This window comes from Terrapene carolina, unplaced genomic scaffold, assembly GCF_002925995.2.
Source record: "Terrapene carolina triunguis isolate 2854851 unplaced genomic scaffold, T_m_triunguis-2.0 Scaffold111, whole genome shotgun sequence".
Lineage (NCBI taxonomy): Eukaryota > Metazoa > Chordata > Testudines > Emydidae > Terrapene > Terrapene triunguis.
Window position 1 is genome coordinate 10498333 of NW_020664462.1, and position 21458 is coordinate 10519790.

The 21458-nt window shown below is 42.6% G+C and overlaps 1 protein-coding gene across 3 annotated transcripts in view; it reads left to right on the forward strand.

Moving 5' to 3' along the window:
• The window catches only part of GORASP1 (golgi reassembly stacking protein 1), a 22765-nt gene extending 2817 nt beyond the window's left edge, over window positions 1–19948 (forward strand). Inside the window, exons 1-9 of one of the 3 annotated variants that reach the window (XM_024208716.2) lie at window positions 4145–4307; window positions 8273–8353; window positions 10904–11107; window positions 13992–14078; window positions 14438–14568; window positions 15454–15601; window positions 16300–16450; window positions 16898–17053; window positions 18148–19948. In XM_024208716.2, coding sequence (XP_024064484.1) covers window positions 10919–11107; window positions 13992–14078; window positions 14438–14568; window positions 15454–15601; window positions 16300–16450; window positions 16898–17053; window positions 18148–18410 — 1125 coding nt within the window. In that variant the 5' untranslated portion in view covers window positions 4145–4307; window positions 8273–8353; window positions 10904–10918 and the 3' untranslated portion in view covers window positions 18411–19948. Of the gene's footprint in view, window positions 1–4144; window positions 4308–8272; window positions 8354–10903; window positions 11108–13991; window positions 14079–14437; window positions 14569–15453; window positions 15602–16299; window positions 16451–16897; window positions 17054–18147 lie in introns of those variants that run through there. The other 2 variants (XM_026652110.1, XM_026652111.1) reach the window with 2 other exon arrangements.
• The last annotated feature ends 1510 nt before the right edge of the window (window positions 19949–21458 follow it).

The following is a 21458-nucleotide window of genomic DNA, read 5'->3' on the forward strand; positions in this document are numbered from 1 at the left end:
CTTATGCTCCCAATACTTCTGTTAGTCTTAAAGGTGCCACAGGACCCTCTGTTGCTTCTTACCTGAGGAGGTTGTGAAGGCTAGGACTATAACAGAGATTAAAAGAGAACTGGATAAATTCATGGTGGTTAAGTCCATTAATGGCTATTAGCCAGGACGGGTAAGGAATGGTGTCCCTAGCCCCTGTCTGTCAGAGGGTGGAGATGGATGGCAGGAGAGAGATCACTTGATCATTGCCTGTTAGGTTCACTCCCTCTGGGGCACCTGGCATTGGCCACTGTCGGTAGACAAGATACTGGGCTAGATGGACCTTTGGTCTGACCCGGTACGGCCTTTCTTATGTTCTTACGTTATACAGGACTGTGCGGGGGGGGGGGGGGGGGGGAGTGGACAATGGAAATACCCCAGGCAGGTTCCACCCCAAAACGCTACTGAGCATTAAATGTTGTCAGACTTCGCAGACATGTTAAATATTTGCCATACTGGCTTGTGCTGGTGTCTCCCCCCTTCCGACCCTCCACCTGTTCCCTTCTTCCTCTGGAAGAACAGCATGGCAATCATTTAACTCAATTTTAAGGCATCAGCTGGATGTTTGTACACCTTAAATTTATTGGAGTTAAAGGAGGGGTTTGGCCTGATCTTCCTATTTAACTCTCCAGGCAAAATTAGGACATCCTAATTGTTTTGTGATGCACAATATATATATATACACACACACACCGAGGGGCAGTAACGTCTCCCCATTATCCTTGCAATCAACTTTAATTATAAAAACCTAGTTTTGCTTTCCTATAACTATGGATTGGAAAACAGGCTTGGCCTGAAATTTGTTGGATTTACACTGAAAGTGAAGGAGAATATTTACGTAAATTTTGATGAATTTTCTTCAAATGGTTCCTGAGTTACAGGTAATCTTAAAAATTACCTTGATATGAGCTTTGACTTCTGTCTAGTCATTTAATATCCTCTTCATTCCTCTTGTCATGGTGTTCAGAATCAGTCATTAAGTGGCATTAATTCTTTTTAACATTACAAAGATGCACCATTCTAGACAGGAATTAATCTCTGCTCAGACCATAAGATAATACATTTGAGGAGATTGGTTTCTCCCGGCAGTCCTTAACAATTATTTTATATGGCATGATGCCAGCACATGTGTTGTTTTGAATGTGTGTCTTGGAGCATAAATGTCAGGCAAAGATGTTGTTGATAGGCTAATTTGCATAACGCTGCACCTGTCTTTTAACTCTTGGTATATGGCAACCTCACAATATAAGAGTTCACATATTATTGCTACGTGCTTCTATACAGTTAATCAGCTGTTCACGTGTTTCAGTAAAGAAGCTGTACAGTATCCACAAGAATAGAGTACAGTTTTAGGCCAGTGCATCAACTATCTGTATGTAATCTGCTTTGCCTTTGTCCTCTGCTGTGTTTATGGAGTCTGGAGGGGCCTTGGCTCCTGAAGCACATTTCTGGATGGAATAAAAACAAATGTATATTTATTCAACTCCTCCTTATATCAGGAATAACGTGATTCTTAGCCTCCTGATCTCAAACATGATTATCATTTATTAATCATTAACAAAGTGCTCTCCCCTGTAGAGGAGACAAAAGCAGTCCCTACCCCCAAGAAACAAATAGAGCAGAACTTTCAATGTTGTTTTACCATCTAGAGTAGGTAAAGAGGAGGGCTTCTTATTGTGAATAGTCTGTGTCAGTGGTGACTGGTGTATAGAGTGTGTTATGGCACTGCCCCCAACAAAGTAGGCAAGTGCACACTTTGTATTTTTTAATTTGTGTATATATACGGATGTGTGTGTGTACATGTGAATCACAGTGTATTTAGTGACATACACATACTCTATAGATAAAATGTGTACAATAATAAAATAGGTATATCTCCATATATTATCTCATAGAGCTGGAAGGGACCCCGAAAGGTCATCGAGTCCAGCCCTCTGCCTTCACTAGCAGGACCAAGTACTGATTTTGCTCCAGATCCCTAAGTGGCCCCCTCAAGGATTGAACTCACAACCCTGGGTTTAGCAGGCCAATGCTCAAACCACTGAGCGCGAGACTAAATATGCTGCGATTTATATTTAACAGCAGGATGTTCTTGAGGCACAGGCAGAATTCATCACCCCAAGCTGCAGGCTGTGGTGAATGTAGCACATGGTAAAGTGTCCCGCACACAGGGCTGGGGATGTCTAGGCCAGTGGTTCCTATCCTGCACCGGACTCAGCTGCTAGTCCTGGCTGGGCTGGGGGATGGTGAAGGAGTGCACTTCCTCTGCATGGAGGGGCCGGGTTTGGGTCAGACCACTCCTCAGAAACCTCCCCTGGCTCCGCACCCCCCCTCCTTCTTGCCCCATCACTCCTCAGCCACAGGAGGGAGGGGTCACTGTATGGGAAGCTGCTCCCCTGTCTGCCCAACCCCTGTGCATCCGGACCCCCATTCCTAAATACATCCCCCTGCCAAGCCCCACCTCACACCTCCAGGCCCCCCGTTTCGAGCCCTACCACCTTGCACCAGGCCCCCCTGTACCCAGACCACCCCTTGATGAGCTCCAACCAGCTGCACTCAGACCCCCCCCCCACCAAGCCCCACTTCCCCAGCACCCAGATCCCCTGCAGAGCCCAATCCCCCCACACCCAGACCCCCTCCTGCTGAGCTCCAGTCACCTTCACGTTGACACCCCCTCCCCCGCAGAGTCCCATTGCCTGTGCACCTGGAACCCCCCACTGAGCTGCTCACATCCAGATTGCCCCACACAGAACCCTCTCACCCCACATGTAGGTCTCCCCACACTAAGCCCCTCTACACTTGGATCCTGCTGGGCTGAGCCTGCCAGCTCACACCTGGTGTTCCTGGCGCAGAGGGATACGGCCCTGGGGAGTTTCTGAGGCAGGCCTGGCCCTTGCGCTGTGTCAGGATTGGGTACAGCTTCACCGCCGAGTCCATGTCCCGGGGGTGCAGGGTGATCTCCCACCTCAGTGCAACCAGTGGCCTGTGCTACCTGCCATGCTAGAGCCTCCACATTTAATTTGCAGAATTTTAAAATATTGTGTGCAGAATTTTTATTTTTTTGGTGCAGAATCCCCTCAGGAGTAAATGTACACAGTCCAGTCACCAGCACAGACTTCATGGTACAGGTGGATCTAGTGGTACAACAAAGGGAGTGAGGCAGGCCCCCTCCTTGGCCATAGCAGGCATGGAGGTGGGGTGGAGGTCTCATCCAATCCTGGTCTTTCTGATGGGAAAGGACCCAGATGGGACTTCACCCTGCCCTCCTCTCCCCTTCCACTGGAGAGGCTCGGGCTGACTGAGAACTCCCCCCAGTCCCTTGTGCTGGGCCTGGGCAGGGGGCACTTAGCAGAGGGTCAGTGCAGAGGGAACCCGGACTAGGAAGGGGAATGTGGGTGTCGAAGCTGCTGGAAGCCTGGTGTGGAGCTGAAGCCAGGTAGTGGAGGAGGAGATGGGAACAGGATGGGCTCTGTGGGGTGGCCCCTGCTCTTCTGGGCATCCCCCAGCTCCTCCACTGCCTAGATCTTCCTCCCAGCTCCTTCTATTATCCCTCCAGCTCCTCCCTGCTGATCTGATAAATCACCCCACTGGCCCCAGAGTTCACCAGCCGCCACTGGTCTATGTACTGATGTGACTGCTACTAGCTGGACATACAGAACTTTAGCAAAAAGACCGGCATATATTTTACAATGGCACCTTTTTGACCCATAAATATTGTAGAGTTTTGTCATTAAGTGACAGGCTGAACAGTGCATCTTGAAATGTGTAAATTTCCATTTACTCACTTCTGTGCGCATCTTGGCGTTTACTGTACTGTTAAATAGCTAGCATATGACACCAGCTGAATGGGCCTTAATTGAAAGACTCCTTATACTGTATTTAGAACTTAAACCCCTCATGATAAAGAGCCTTGCCCACTTCAGCAGTACACAAACCCTGACATTATTGTGAAGGCTGCTAGTTCCTTTGCTGTCATGGTGGCTAAAAGTGACATACCTTGGCTAATTATTGCATATTTGTAAGGCCGGGAACTACACTTAAAAAGTTTTACTGGCATAATTGTGTTGCTGCTTCTTCTGGTATATGGCTACTGACAGCATGAGCAATGAATTAGATGTCAGGTAAATGATGTAGCCACTCTACCCTGGCAGCATCAGCCGGAAACATCAAGCGTATCCATCCACCATCAAGATGTTAAAGAGGGCGATCCATTACCAGATGGCACGCTGTTTGTTCTTGCGCTCCTCAGAAGCAGGATTGGGAGCCCTAACTGTAAAAATGTAAGTTAAACTGCCTGTGACCACAACATATCCTGTGTTAACTGAAGGATCTTTTGGTTCATGTGGGTGTTCTCAGAGGCATGAGAGAGCTGATCCACAGAGGCTAGGGGACACAACCCTGAGTTGTCTATCTGCCAACAAACGTGCCATCAATTCAAAATATATGTTTCTTATGGCTTGGTTTTTTTAGTGACATTTATGCCAGTAAAAGCCCTGGTGTAGACTCACTTATCCAAGTTACATAAGGTGCTTTTATATCAGTACAGCTTATTTTGTTATACTGAACCGGAATAAGCTTTACCTGTATAAGCACTTCTGTAGTGGTATCACTGCATCTACTATGCTAGCATAATTAAAGCTGCAAAACTTTTAAGTGTAGATTAGAGCAGTGGTTCTCAAACTTTTTTTTCGCGGACCACTTGAAAATTGCTGAGGGTCTTGGCAGGCCACTTAATGATCTTTCCAAATGTTGTTTGTACCGTTAGCTAACTATTGTAAAGTGCTTTGGATAAAAGAGCTATATAAAAAAAACCTTAATAATAATAAACTTTTTTGTGCTACAAATAAAAGCACACAACTCATATTTTAATATCAGTTGTCTTACCTTTCTAATGCGATGGATGTGCCCTCTCTCCCCCGCCACAGCAGCCCCCGAGCTGGGGCTGGGAAGGAGGGAGGTCTTTCCCCCGCCATGGCAGCGCCCGAGCTGGGGCTGGGAAGGAGGGGGGTCTCTCCCCCACCACAGCAGCCACAGAGCTGAGGCTGGGAAGGAGGACCGTGTCTCCGCCACAGCCCTGGAGCTGGGGAAAGTCACCTCTTTCTCTGGCCGCCGCAGCCCTGCACATCCCAAATTCCCCCCACCCCCTCTTCTCACCCCACTACCCCCTCCCACCTACCCTCTATTCCCCCCAAGGCGTCACCTTACATGTGCATCTTCTCCATGGTCCAGGCATCTAATTAGTGGAACCATGCCTGCGCGGCTCCACTAATTAGGTGTGTGGCCCTTCATTCTCTTGCGTGTGGCCGCCCAGGCGTGCACCTTACAGGGAACTATCTGTGGACCACCTGAATGGAGCTCGCGTAGGATGACCAGACAACAAGTGTGAAAAATCGGGATGGGGGTAGGGGGTAATAGGCGCCTATATAAGAAAAAGACCCAAAAATCGGGACTGTCCCTATAAAATTGGGTCATCTGGTCACCCTAAGCTCACGGACCACTGGTGGTCCACGGACCACAGTTTGAGAACCTCTGGACTAGAGCTAAGTTTTACTGTAAGCAGCCTGGTAGCGTTTGTTTTAGGGAGGAAATAGAGCTATCATGGTTTCACAGGCCTTAGATGTAATGTAAAGTAAGGAGGGTGGCAGTTATTTTTGTTCCAGAGGAATTGTGACCTCACAATCAACGGGGCACATGTGACTTATCTCTCTGTTTACTTTTCTGTTCACTTATAAGCAGTGTTGCCATGGCAACCTTGATATGACACTGCGTTTTTACCTTAAACTAATCATACATCTAAGTGGAAACATTTTTTCAATCCGATGTACCTATATATTCTAGGTTTTGATGCTGCGTTTAATGTCAATTTGTGCTCTTTTGTATCCTTGTCTGAACTGCATTTTAATAAATATTCTATAGAGCTTTTGTTTTATATTATAAATCTGTTTTCTTCTCTCGCATGTACAGATGTTGAAAATCAACACGCTGTGCTTCTTTCATGCTTTAATATAGCTTACAGCGATTCATTAACTTCTTTGGGTCAGAACTGATGAGCGCTTATGTGTCCATGATCATCTCCTTATCCATGTTTCTAATCTAAAGCTGAATGAACATGACAATGACTTTTTTACTTTTTAATTCACACAAGCTATTAATTGCAAAAAAAACCTACTGAACATCAACCTATTCTGTGAAGTGTTCAGTGACCATGTACCACTCGTTCCCCTTTGCAACGCTTCTGTATACTGTACTGTTATCCCTTAAGGGCCTGCTCTTGGTACAGTAACTCTTCACTTAACATTGTAGTTATGTTCCTGAAAAATGCGACTTTAAGCAAAACAATGTTAAGTGAATCCAATTTCCCCATAAGAATTAATGTAAATAAGGGGGTTAGATTCCAGGGAATTTTTTTTTTTACCAGACAAAAGACTAATATATATATATATATATATATATATATATACATATATACACACACACACTATAAGTTTTAAACAAACAATTTAATACTGGTACACAGTGATGATGATTGTGAAGCTTGGTTGAGGTGGAGGAGTCAGAGGGTGGGATATTTCCCAGGGAATGCCTTACTGCTAAATGATGAACTAGCAATTGACTGAGCCCTCAAGGGTTAACGCTCACATTCTACAAGGCAGCAGGAATGGAGGGAGGGGAGACAGCATCCCAGACAGAGACACATACCGTGTGTGTGTATGTGAGAGAGAGCGAGAGATGCGCATTTCCCCTTTAAGTACAGTTCCTTGTTAATTAGATCCACTTGCTGAGACCTCAGCTGCTGCCAGCAAGCTCCCTCCGTCCTGAGCCCTGTCTTGTGTCCCCCCCGCTCTATGGAAGATGGGGTAAGCGGGGCACAGGAGCAGGAGGGAGGGGGACACCCTGACATTAGCCCCCTCTTCCTCCCCTCTCCCCCCCGCACAGTAAGCAGGAGTCTCGGGGAGCAGCTCCAAGGCAGAGGGCACGAGCAGCACATGGCAGTGGGGGGAGGGACAGCTGCAATTCATAGATTCATAGATTCTAGGACTGGAAGGGACCTCGAGAGGTCATCGAGTCCAGTCCCCTGCCCGCATGGCAGGACCAATTGCTAGCCTGCTGGGCAGCTGCTGCACAGGGAATTTAGGGAAGCGGGGAGCTGATTGATGGGGGGGCTGCCGGTCCACCCTGATTCCAAGCCCCCACCAGCTAGCTGCAATGGGCTGCTCTTACTGCAAGCAGTGGACAAAACAGGCGGCTGCCAAACGACGTTAGAAGGGAGCATTGCACAACTTTAAACGAGCATGTTCCCTAATTGATCAGCAATGTAAAAACGAAACAACGTTAACCGGGATGACTTTAAGTGAGGAGTTACTGTATCTTTAGTGGCTGGAGGAGTGGCCCTTAGGTGCTGATCCTGCAACCTGCTCCATGCAGATAAACCCCTGTTGAGAACTCCCTTGCCTTCAGTGGGTCCCTGCATGGATACAGGGATCCAGTTGCAGAATCAGGGCCTTAGTTTGTAAGTTTCTTAGAGCAGGGTTTCTGTCTTTGTATGGCATGTTACCCAATTGTAAAGCACCACACACAGCTAACAGTACTTAAACATATTGATGTCGGTTCTGCAGTTCTTAACATGTAGTTGTCCTAAGCAGTGAGTGAGTGGAGATATCAATACTACAAAAAGGTTATTTCATTCATAGATGTTAAGACCAAAAGGAATGTAGATCATCTTGTCTGACCTGCTCAACACAGGCCAAAGAACTGGATTCATTTAGCAGTGTGTACAGCACTGTATTCAGCACTTTGTTAACCGTTTCACTGCAAACAGCAGATAGTACCAGGTACATTCAGGAAACATTATCCAGTGCTGGAAAGTACCTGGTGTATCTTCTCATTCCCTCGGTTTAAAGAGTGCACCGTAGAAGATTGCTGGCCAGAATATACCTGCGCTTTGTCAGGTACAGTGCCATTAAAGTTGTAGAAAATACAATGTCTCAGTTTCACCTGCTGAGGTTTAATTGACACCTGCTGTCTAATAGGACTATTCCACAGATGGCACATATGGATTTCATGGCTCAGACAATTGAGGAAAGGGAATTCAAATTTCTGAGAACCCTTCCAAGGTCTCTTAATTGGGACATTTGGTTCAATCCTGAATGTACTTTAGTCTTGAATCCAGTATTTACAACACTGTCACGTGGTGATATTTATTATAGATTTTTCTTACTGTAATTTAAAATGTGTAATTTTGCAGGTTCAAGAAAACTCTCCAGCTCAGCAGGCCGGGTTGGAACCTTTCTTTGACTTTATCATCACAATAGGACACACCAGGCTAGTAAGTGGCTTAAGACAAGTCATTTTCAATGAAGTAATTAATTGTTTTATTTTAATTTTGTGCTCTTAAGAGGAGCTGGCCTACTTGACTCTGGAAGATTGATGCTGTCTTTAGTCAGAATGGCAGCCATGCAAGCTTCCCTACACTTTCTTGCCACTGTGTCGAAACCCTGACCCAGAGGGATCAGCTGTGGGTGAAGTTATTGTTTGGTCTGAAGGCTCATTCCATCCTTGGCCTTCATGCTGAGAGTGCCAACTGATGCAAATATGTTTGCTTTTCACAATGTGGACACAAGTCCACGGGAAGCTAGATTGAGACCATCAACCCCATTTCTTCTGAATTCATTAGTCTCTTCTTGACTAGCAAATCTAATCAAACACTGTAGCGCTGGTGTGAACATCTCATACAGCCTGAAACGCAGGGTAAAAATATTGTAAGAAATCTATGATCACCTTGGACTTCCCACTTCCCGCCAGGCTACATATTTTATGGCTGCTTGAAACCTGATGTCAGCCATAGGGATAGAACCTAGATACTCCTGTTTCGAAAGCACAGATCTCTGTTGCTTTTTCTGACAGAGTTGTTTCCAGGTGCAGTGTAGTGACAGGTGTGAAATCTTTCTTGCCGTGGGAAGTAAATGGATGTGCTGATGCTGGAGGAGTGATCACTGTTCCTCCACTGAGCAATCCTCACTTGAGCAGAAGAGAAACCAGTGAAAATGTTTGTGTATTTTTGCTAGATTTGTGAACAGGAGAGGAACTGGGTAGTTTTGCCTGAATTATTTTGTTACGCTGTTTTTTTATAGAAACCTGTTTTTTCTAGTGACTGTCAGAAGAACGACATGAGGCAAACCCAGGCCTTAGTCAAGGCCTGATCGAACTCCTGAAATCAGGGAAGCCTTTCCTTTGACTTTAATGGGACTTGGATCAGGCTATCAGATATTTCTAAAACAATGAAGAAAAATAACTTCTCAGGAGAGCCTCCTACTCTTGTTTCCCTTCCCTGTTTTATAGGACTCGGACTCCATGGTGTGCTCATTTGGTCCTTCCACCCAGGGGTCTTTATGAGATGGAGTTGTAGTTCATTGTACTATAAGCTCCATAAGTCGCTACTACTGTCTGCCTCTGTAGTAAACTGTTTAACAAAGTCACTGCATTGTAAACCTGAGCCTACATAAAAGTTAAAATAACATTTAAAAATCTTCCCCATGCGACATTCTAGCTGTCCCCTCGGATCCATCTTCTATGCCTCTTGACTCCCTGCAGACTGGTAGAGTATCCTCTGGCATTTCCTCTAGCTGTTTTTCTGGCACCAGACGAAAGTCCCAGTTTTTAGGTTGTTAGAACTTGACACTTGTTTAAACAAATGTAAACACTTGGTTAAATATGAACATGAAAATGAATCATTAACAAGTGGGAAGCTGCCATGTGGCCAGTCTCATGCAGGGAATGCAGTTCCTGTTTGAATGCCTGAGGAAAGAGGAGACTTTCAAAGCTGTTGTGGGGAGAATTCTATTTTTAAAATGAGTTTTACCGTTAAAATCAACAAATAAGTTTAAATAAATCCCTCGCAATTTTGAAGATCCTTTGCTTTCTTGTATTCAGACAGAAGCTGAGGTTTTTTTAGGTCTGTCTTACCTACATCAGACTGGATCTTCTATTGGAAACAGTCAGTACAATGGCTCCTTCCAGTGAGGGGCCAAGCACTGCATTAACCATGTGGAAATAGTGAAATTCTGGTAGATATTTCTAAAAACTGTTCTTAAAAATCCCATCTGTTCTTCTATAGCAGGGGTCGGCAACCTTTCAGAAGTGGTGTGCCGAGTCTTCATTTATTCACTCTAATTTAAGGTTTTGCATGCCAGTAATACATTTTAACATTTTTAGAAGGTCTCTTTCTATAAGTCTATAATATATAATTAAACTATTGTTGTATGTAAAGTAAATAAGGTTTTAAAAATGTTTAAGAAGCTTCATTTCAAATTAAATTAAAATGCAGAGCCCCCCAGACCGGTGGCCAGGACCCAGGCAGTGTGAGTGCCACTAAAAATCAGCTTGCGTGCCGCCTTCGGCACGCATGCCACAGGTTGCCTACCCCTGTTCTATAGTAAACATTTAGCTGTTATAACTAGTCACTACTAATTTCTTTTAAGAATTCTACTTCAAGACTTCCAAAATTGTTGCATTAGTGAGGTAAGGAAAAAGATCAAGGTCACTATATAAAATATTGCTATTTATTGTAATGTAGACACAGTTCAGAACTAGTATAATTGACCAAAATTGTTATAACAGCATTACAAAAGAAAGGGGTTGCGGGAGTGACACTGATGGATGCGAGTAGTGAATAACCTTACCCAGGATTAAAATCAGTTACACTAGTTCATGCATCCAAAGGAAGTAATGCTGGTGGGGTTGTTATGGAGGGTAGAAGTTAGGTCCCCACCTTAGTTTGTTCTAGATATTGAAATTCTGCCTCTTCATTAATGTTTTTGCATTCCAGATCCAGCTAGACACTGTCAGAAACAAATCTTTCCTTTCCTGTGTTTCACAGAATAAAGAAAACACCATGTTGAAAGATCTGCTGAAGGCAAATGCTGAGAAGGCAGTGAAGCTGGAGGTGTACAACATCAAATCGATGAAAGTGCGCGAGGTGGAGGTGATCCCTAGCAACATGTGGGGCGGGCAAGGGCTTCTCGGAGCCAGTGTGAGGTTCTGCACTTTCCAAGGAGCCCATGAACACGTGTGGCATGTTCTGGTGAGCAAGAGAAACATCTGTGTACTCAGGCTGTGTGCTTTAGCTTAGTAAAAATGGCTACTGGCCTGTTCTGTCACTTGTTCTTCAAGATGTGTTGTGCATGTCCATTCCACTCCAGGTGTGCGCACACCCAGTGCACCAGTGTAGGCCAGCCCAGGTTCACTGGGCACACACATGCTTGAAGTGGAATGGATATGTGCACTCATTTGAAGAACAACTTACTTTATGAAAACAATTCAGCATATAAACTTGGTGCCTTAATGCAGCAGTTCCCAAATGTTCTTAATGTTTAAAGTACCTCATTCATATTTCTCCTTTTTGTGCATATTTATTTTAGGCTTTAATAGGCTTAACTTAAATATTTATGGACTCAGAGTAAAATAAGTTTTGAATTTGGCTGGTGGAGTTCTGCCTAGGGGAGTTAGAAGAGAAGGGAGTCTGGTTGGGAAAATCTAGGTGGGAAGGTTAGAGGACATGATGTTTAAAGGAGAGTGGGAATTTTTCAACTGAAACTGGAACATGCCAGCTTTAAGAGACATGGATTCAAGTCCTTGCTGTGCCTGCTTCAGAACGAAAACACACATACACACACACACACACACGCGTCTTTTCCCCAGGTGGAAAAATGTATGTCTCCATTTTGTCCTGATGCGGAAGTTTCATGAGACAGAAAAAACATTTCCTGCATGGGTCGGTGGGGAGGGAGGTTGTGTAACTTGGGCACCAGGCAGCTTCAATTCATAGAATCATAGAAGATTAGGATTGGAAGAGACCTCAGGAGGTCATCTAGTCCAACCCTCTGCTCAAAGCAGGACCAACTCACCCTTGTGGCCAGTGTCCTTCCTGTTTCCTCTGAGCCAGGGAGTTCTGCCACTCCCACTGCATCCCCTGGCCTCTGGAGAGTCTTTCCCACAGGACTCCTCCTGCCTCAGCCCCTGGACTCACAACTCTTTTCTCTTGATTAAGGGATTCCGCAGCCCTTTCATGGGTCTGTGCTGTGATTCAAGCAGGTTTCGCCAGCCCAGGCCACCAGAATCCAAGTTCTTGCTCCATTCTCTTTCACACAATGCACAATTAACCTGTGGAACTCATTGCCATGAGATGTTGTGATGGACAAAAGTATAGCTGGGTTCAAAAAGTACTAGATAATTTTATGGAGGACAGGTCCATTAATAGCTATTAGGATGGTCAGAGATGCAACCCCAGGTGACCCTAAATCTGTCTGCTAGAAGACAGGAGGGGAAGACGGGGTGGATCACTCTAACTGCCCTGTTCTGTACACTCTCCCTGAAACTCTGGTACTGGCTACTGTCAGAAGGCAGGATACTGGGCTAGGTGGATCATTGGTCTGACCCAGTATAACAGTTCTTATGTTCTGATTCCATGGAGCCTCCCTTGATCCTTGGACTCACACACTTCTTCTCCTTGATTCCAGGGCTCCTCAGCCCTCCTTCCTGGGGCTGGGCTGTAATTCAGGCAGGCTTCCCCAGCCCACCAGTCTCTGTTCTAGTTTGCACCCCAGGGAACCTCTCTCCTGACTTGATACTCCCCTGTAATTCCCTCTCCAGTCTGTCTTTTTTCCTGGGAGTCACCTATCAACTGGATTTTATTCTTTTAAGGAGGTAGCTACCTGATTAACACCAGGTAACCTACTGCTCCATTGAATTCCTGTTTCCTTAAAGGGGCCATGCTATAGAACACGGATTGGTCAGCTCTAGGTCCCACAACCCCTTAAAGGAGACAGACTGCCTTCTTACAGTGTATCAATTCCTACATGTTCCACAGTTTAAAGAACCTTTGCCTTAAAGCTTTCTGCAGGACACTGACATAGTCAGTTTCCCTTCTCACAGAGTTATCATCGATGGAGTAAATTTCCTGAAGGCAAATCCCTGACATTGTTTTAAAGCAGTGATATCATTTCTCATTTACTTTCAGATAAAACGTGCCACTTTGATTTCTAGGGGCCTAGTGAATGCTTGTTCTGATAAATGCTAGGAGCTTCTTCACGAGCATTCTCTGGATGGGAATGTGAGTGTCGTTGTCAACCTGAAAGATGCGGTAAAATATGCTCGCGACCATAGGACTATCGTTAGGAGAGTGAAGCCTCAAGACTCTGGAGAATCCACTTAGTAGCTTAGTGCTCCCGATACATGGAACATTTAATTTTCCGTTCATTTTTGCATGCCAAAGCACTAATGCCATTGAAGTCAGCTAAGAGAAGAACAGGAACTGTCCTAAGTATTTGCCTAAGCAAATATAATTTTTCAGCAATTTTTCAGTGAGAGAGACTTCTTTTGAGCTAGGGAACATGAATGTAGGCAGTTATTAATGTCTTAGCCCAAGATCCTCTTTCTGGATGCTGAATATTTTTTTTTCTTGTTTGTTACTTTATTGGCAGGTAAAGAATTCCTGGCTAAGTAAATGCATTCCAATTGGATTGGTCTCTTTAGCTTGACTGACCTTCATCCAAATAATATGGAGATAGAAGACAACAGAAAAGCTTTATTTTTAAAGTAAATGTCAATATTGGTTTAGGGAGTAGGCCAAAAGAGTCTGGGAAGGGTCTCCAGCAAAAGTTAATTTCATCTCGTAATCTTTGACTTCTCTTGTTGAGATGTCTGTTGAGGGTTCGCGAGAGATTGCACTTGGATTAAAACAAGGATTGGGTGGTGAACTGATGAAATTTAAGTTTGGTCTTTATTTATGAATCTTGAGTACTCCAGGGTACAAAGAATTGTACTTAAATGCAGCATTCTCAGATATTTTTCTAATCTAAAGACAAATCATTTTACCTTGCATTTTATCCTGAGTTAAATTTTTCACTCTAATTGTTGGACAGTTTATCTAGCTGTGAATGCAGGTGACCTGTATCATTCTTTTACAGGACGTAGAACCCACTTCCCCTGCAGCTCTAGCTGGTCTGCAGCCCCACACAGACTACATTGTTGGATCAGATCAGATACTTCAGGAGGTAGAGCATAGTTTTCCTTTTTTTTGGATCTAACTATTGCAGTTTTGTGCGTATGCTGTGAAGTGTGAATTGCAACTGCTTTAATTGGTTATGCATCCCTCAAATTTACGTAGCTCTGGGAGGAGGCAATGATAGCCACCTCTTTATGACCAACTTAGTCATTACCTCTTTACACCAGACAATGAAATTAGCTGCCTTTCAAGATCAAATGTCACCAGCAATTTAGTCGTCTTCTTTAATCCTTTGGAGTAGTGAGTGTGATCTTTCTCTTCATTGATAACTGCTTATATCTGCAAAGTGGGGAGCTGGGGATAAACTAACCTGTTTTAAGAGCTAACACGCTATCTTTTTGTGATCAGTCAGAGGATTTCTTCTCACTGATTGAATCCCATGAGGGGAAGCCATTGAAGCTGATGGTGTATAACACGGAAACCGACTCCTGCCGAGAGCTATTCGTAACTCCCAATGGAGCCTGGGGTGGAGAAGGAAGGTATTGATTTGTGATTAGTCTTTGCCTGATTATAGGGTATGTTTTGTAAATAAATTCCTCTGTAAAATAACATCACCAGTTGTTATAGCTTTCCACTTTTCAGTTGAGTCTTATTTTCCTCAACATTCTCACATAAAATTTCTCTGCTCTGAGGTTTTAAATAATGGAGAGCAGCTGTGGAGTGTGAATTTGGCATAACGTAGGTCTAATCCTGCTCCTGTTGAAGCCAATGATAAAATTCCCATTGACTTCAATAGTAGCAGGAGTGGACCCTTTATGCCCTGCAATAGTGTCTCATTTGGAATTAATTTGGGGTTTTTCCTGCTCTCAGCTCCTGTATTTTGTAAGGATGGTGGAAATGAAGCTCTTGAGGTTTTTGAGTCACACAAGGCTAAAGCTGAACTGCAAAGTACTTCGTGGCCTCAGTATTGCAACATTTAGGTTTGGTCTACACGACGCATACTTATTTGGGTATAACAGTTGTGTGAAAAATCCACATCCTGAGGGATGTAGTTATACCAACCTTAACCCCCCCGTGTAGACAGTGCTATGTCGGCGGGAGAGCGTCTCCTGCTGACATAGCTACCGCCTCTCGTGGAGGTGGAGTTATTAAGCCGACAGGAGAGCTCTCTCCCGTCTGCTTAGAGTGTCTTCACCAGATGTGCTACAGCAGTGCAGCTGCATCGATGTAAATTTGTAGTGTGGATCTGGCCTTAGTCATGACTACAATTCCTGCAATGCCATATTTCTTCCCATAGGTTAAGAAAATTAAATCTCTACCAGGCTTCTGCTTAGAGATTCCTAACTTAAAACACTTACAAAGTCAGCTGTAGAAAAGCACACTGTAGTCTATCAGGTTTCTTTTACTTTGCTTTTCTCATGCAGTTTAGGATGTGGTATTGGATATGGCTATTTGCACAGAATTCCAACACAGCCTGTTATGCCAAAGAAGAAGCAAGAAGAAATCAAACCACCTTCACCTTTGCCATTGGAAGACAGATCCCCTGTGCCATCTACAAATGGCTACATAGAGGTACATAAGAAATTTGTTCATATCTGCAGGGTACCTTCTGAGGTTATTTGGGGGGTTTTATGAATATCTAACAGGTGAGGTTCCATGAGCTAAAGGCTTGAGTAAAAGTAGGCTTGGTGAAGGCCAAGCCAAATGAGAGGTGATACTACTAGAATGGGGGATATGACAACAGAGGAGATTCCATCAAGCTGTGCCTTTTATCACTCAAGATTGCAAGCTGAGATCCTCTTAGATTCACCGTACTATGAATACTTCATGTTTCACCTGCAGTTGGTGAAGAGATTGCGAGCTTTCTTTATGTGTATAAACATAACCAGTTATCGATCTGACTGAGGCTAATGTGCTTCACATGGGTCTACCCCTGAAGACCATTCTGTCAGAAGTTTCAGCCCACTTAGCAATGCATCTTGTGTGCTACATATTATACCTGTTCTCCAGAGAATACACTGGCTTCCAGATGGTTTCTAAACCCAATCCAAGGTGCTGATCATGATTATTTAATGCCCTTTATGGTTTTGGGGCATGTTGGAACCCATCTCTCTCCTCTTTTATCACTCAGCAGTTAGAGCTGCTGGGATGCTCAAGCTGACACCCCCTGAATTTGTTTTTGGGAACAGTGGGGCAGAGCATTCACAGTGACAGGCCTTTGTCAGATTGACCAGAGATGGTATGAACCGGAAACTTCTCTGTTATTTTAGGCTCCATTGTTGGCACCTAATTCCCAAAGGCACAGCTCTGACGAAGTTATGAATTTGGATGAATCCACAGGTCAAGAAATGAATATGTATTCAATGGAAAACGCACTTCTCCCTCCTCCTCCTCCTCCTGTCCAGAGAGTTATGGATCCAGGTAAGCACTTCAGTTATTCCTCTTCAGTAAATACAGTTAAATGTGTAATTGCAGTTTAATTCTCACTTCCCCTAGCCTCCAGTCCACCATTTTTTATTTAAATATAGAATAAGCGTGGCCTTTGATGTTCTTACTAGAAATCTGGCAGAACTTTAACACTCAGGTGTTGATTATGGGCCTGATCCAAAATCTACTGAAATCAATGGGAGTTTCTACATTGACTTCAGTGGACTTTGGAGCAAGCCCTATATCGGAATGGTACCTTCTGTGAATTCTTTCTTGGTGCTTTAATAGCTCTATTGCTTGCAATTACTCAGGGGGGAGGAGGGGGAAGGCTGTGTACAGGAGGGGGAAAATCCACTGATTCCAGGAATCTGAGTGTCATTTTTCTTGATGGTCTAGAGTTTCATACTGTGTTTAAAGGAACATTGTTGATTCCTCCTTCAGGTTTTCTAGATGAGTCTGGTGTTTCATTTCCTGAAATTGTTGACTTAACGAAAATGCCTAACTTACCTTCCTCTGCCCCCTTCAACATGTCAGCTGCAGAATCTTTGGCAGGGACTGAAAGTTTAATACCTAACGATGGAACAACTACTTATTTTGGTGAGTTTGTTTAAAATTGTCAGCCAGTTGGCTTGATATTGGTGACCACTCAGGAGACTTTGGAGTTCATGACTGAACTACAGAGTCAAGCTTTTGGGGATGTCTTATATATTATTCTTAGGAAAACCTCCTTCTAGCTGAAAAATCATACAGAAAGCACAGCTAAAATGAGAGGGAGATAGAATTAGGATATAAAAGACAAGGAAAATGGTAGCCAAGCATGAATGGGTTAGCTAAAGCCAGTGGATTCCAAATTTGATAAGGCCAATGTCATAGGTTTTTTTTATTTTTGTTTTTTTTTTAATATCAGGAATATAGTTTGCTCTTTGAGACATTTATTTTCAGAGTGTGGTAAATGTGAGGATCCCCATTCAAGCGCTTAGGTCCTCCCAATGCGAGAATTAACATACAGATCTTGTAAATCTTTGCTGCAAGGAGATTTTCATATGAAGCAGCCCAATTTTCACAGAGCTGGAAAACTGTTGTTTTAGCAAGGCTGCTGTCTATTTATAATGAATGAAAATGTAACTAAAAATATTCAAGAGTATTTCACTTTTTATTTTAAAGGAAAATTTCTTTGTAGGAAGACACTGTTCCCTTTTTTAAGGGGAGGGGGGGAACATTCCAAGAATAAAGACAAGATTTTAGCTTATAAAAACAAAATTGGGCCCTTTGTAGTGAGGCTGAAATGTCAAAAAAGTAAACTAAAATGTTTAATTTAGCATGTCTTCTAATCTTAAAATATTGAGATGTACCTTCTGGGGATCTGAATTTTAGAAGTACTGAGTATTCACAGCTCACTTGTCTTTAATGGGAGTTGTGGGTGCTCAGCATCTGAACACAAAAGGCTGTTCATTTCTGAAGGATGATGATAAAGCTTTAGAAGAATCATTAAGTAATCCTTGTGTATTACCTTAGTGCCAAGGAGTTCTAGTCATAGATCAGGAACCCACTGTATTGCTGTGTATTATAGTAGTCCGTCAGCTGCATTGCATCCAAGCTTATGCTATAGAAATACAGCCACAAAATTAGTCTCTGGTAGGTGTCTGGCAAGTTTTGGTTTGTTTGTTTAACTTACTCTTTTATTTTCTCAGAGCCTGCCATGGCTTCAGTCCCTGCAGATCTAACCACATACGCTGAGGGCTCAGTTACACCGTCACAGTTGGACCATTTAATGCCTTCACTGTCCCCTTTACCATCCTTTGCTCTTCCTAATGATATTTCTTCAAAGGCAACACTAAGAACAGATTCTGATGCTCAAGAAACTGAACTACTTGAGGGCTCACCATCCACTAACCCACTGAAACTTGACAGCGATGAAAAGACACATGAACTGAAAGAAGCTATACAAGACTAGCACTAAAAAGGACACTTCCTTATGTCATCAATCTGCAGTCTGCCATATGCTGTCATGCTACATCTCGAATGTTGACTTTTTGATCTCTAGAGATAACTACAACTATTCTATTTTGTTAGCATAGGCAATGCTGTAAGAGTATACAGGTCCCATACGCAGCACTTGTTCTCTTATTATCTCTTCTTGGCATTGTTTGATAGATGGAACTTTTATTTAAATGTTATGCAAACTCGGATTAGTCTATTGATCATGCATCTATTTGTCCTTTCAAAAATATCAGTTTTTAAAAATTGAATAATCTGCTGGGGATTAGAAAAACTCACTAATTTTTCCTCTATTAACAAGCATTATTACAATTGTTTTTAATTTGTTGATCCAAAGGCATAATTGCCTTTATGTAAAGAATAAGCTACATTTTAATGACTATATTTCCCTGGTATCTTTTACAGCATTTAAGAAAAATGCTAGTCATAATTTTGACTTTCCAGAAAATTTTTACATCTTGACCCAATTTTCCTGAACACACACATCACATTTTTAGATCATATAGTTCCAAAAGAAACTTTGTTTTATACAGACGTCTTAATTAACATGAAAGTAATGCAAACTTTATTTAACTTGTTTTGGAACTAAGTGTTCCACTGCCTTTCATTTAGGGAGTCAATGGGAGTGAATTTTACTGGTTGCCATAAAGTTATTTTTGCAGGAAATAGTATACGTTAGAAAGTGCAACATATACTGGGTGACACAGAACTGCAAGTGGCTGTGATTGGCATTCAATAGATTGTTCATTGGTCTAGATGGTGATCTTTTACAAAGAACTTTTTTAAATGAAGAAGTTGTAAGGGAAATGTTTTTGTGGAGTTAAAAATTAACTAAGTTGATTTCTGTTTAATCAGACTATGGTTTTAAGATGAAGCACATGGTTTGCTTCTGGGATGACTAAAATTTTATGTTAAATGGACATGAATATTCTGTTAGAGGTAATGGGTTGACAGTGAATAGTCTTGGTACTGATTTTTATTAATCTATTGTGTATTTTCCCATTTCTTAACTATTTTTGATATAAATCTATGTGTAAAACACTGGAATAGAACATGTTATGTAATAATCTGTACTGCTTTTATAGATTTTGTTTTGTTTTCAAACACTTCCTATACTTCTAAACACTTACCTTACTTTATGAATATTTGCTATTACTGTTCAGCCAATTGTCAAGCTACCACCAGGGGATCCTTCTCATTACTTAGGTGGCAACTTCTTTGACATTTTTAAGTACAATGGAGTGGTTCTAATCCTCTTCTCAACAGGTGTTGATCGGGAATAACTTCACTGTGGTCATTTGTGCTGATGTAAATCCAATATAAATGAAGAGAATGAGGTCCAGTGAGGTCTAAAATGCATCCTAGTTGGAAAACAGTTTGTAGCAATGGAAAATGTTAACTGGCATTTTTCCACCATCCTACATAAGATATTGTGTATTTCATAGACTTCAGTATATTTAGGATAATGTCTTTGAGCCAGGCTGTCTTAGGATATCTCCATTTATTTATATTATCTCCTAGAACTGGACGGGACCTTGAAAGGTCATTGAGTCCAGCCTCCTGCCTTCACTAGCAGGACCAAGTACTGATTTTTGCCCCAGATCCCTAAGTGGCCCCCTCAAGGATTGAACTCACAATGCTGGGTTTAGCAGCCCAATGCTCAAACCACTGAGCTATCCCTCCCCCATTGGTCAGCTGGCTTTGTCTGCATGTAGTAATCAGGATTTAGAAGAGTGTTTGTAGCTGAAGCTACAACACAAGGAGGCAGATCCTGAGCTGGTGTAGGTTGTCATAGCCACAGTGGAGCTATGACAGCTTGCATCAGCTGAGGGTCCTCTGCAAGGTTCCTTAGATCACTGTGCAATTTCTTGTTAAACTCTAGTTTGACAGGACATCTGGTATCTGTATAAACAGGATGGCCAACATATTTTTACCCTTTATAGAGAAGAACATATCAAGCATTAAGTACAGGGGATTTGCAATTAAAATATTTGCAGTTATAGTTTGATATGCATTGCGTAATTTGCTTCTCACTCCATTATATTACCAGGATACTGTATTTGCAAAATGAAAGCCCACATGAGTGAATATTCAACGTTTATAAAGTAAAAATCATACAACTTAAGCTACTGGTCAATTTATTTTTCTTGTCCAGTCCTTCTGTTTTCAGAGCGTGGTGAAAGAACTAGCCACCCTTACGTAAAGGAGGATCTAGGTAGACAAGTATCATGTTCTCATTAACAGGTGTGGAGTGGAGTTATGGTTGTGGGTTTTTTTTTGTTTTTTTTTTTAAGCTAATGGCAGTTCAGCTAAAGGAGTGGTGGGGATTTTAGGTCCTTCACAAACCTAGAGCTACTGCTTGGCACCCTAGATATAGCAAGAGGTCCCTTTTTAGGAATTCCAAAACAGAACAGGAAATATCAACCCTAATCTTAAATTTCAAATATAAGAGTAATAAATAGCTTAGCTACTTATATGGTGTTTTGGGTGTTCACAGCATTTAACATTAGCTAACCTAGGACTGGTTGAAAAACAGAATTTGAACTTTTTTGTGATAATTACAAAGATCTCATTCTTGATGAAAAATTATCTAAAATGTGAATTTTGAAAATGTCTGACCTACTCCAAACTTTTATTTGACTGTAGATGACTGTAGCCCCTAGCATTCTGAACGACTGATTATCTTAGCCTCTGCCTCAGGCGCTTCATCTGTAAAAATTTGTGGGTTGAAGCTAAATTCACCATTTGTAAAGCACTTATGCTGAAAGATCTCTAAAGATGTGAAGTCTTGTTTTTGTGATTTCCTTATAACAGATAAACTGTGAATTACGTTCTTGAGAACAGCCGAACACCCTTTGCACCGCTAACATTAATGAAAGATAAATTGATATTTTTGTGAATATGACTTCAAAATTTTTAACTCTTCCAGCATAGAATTTATGTCTAAGTATCAAGTTTGAAAAATACTTAATTGTTGCTCTATCAAGTCCCAAGGGTGCATGGT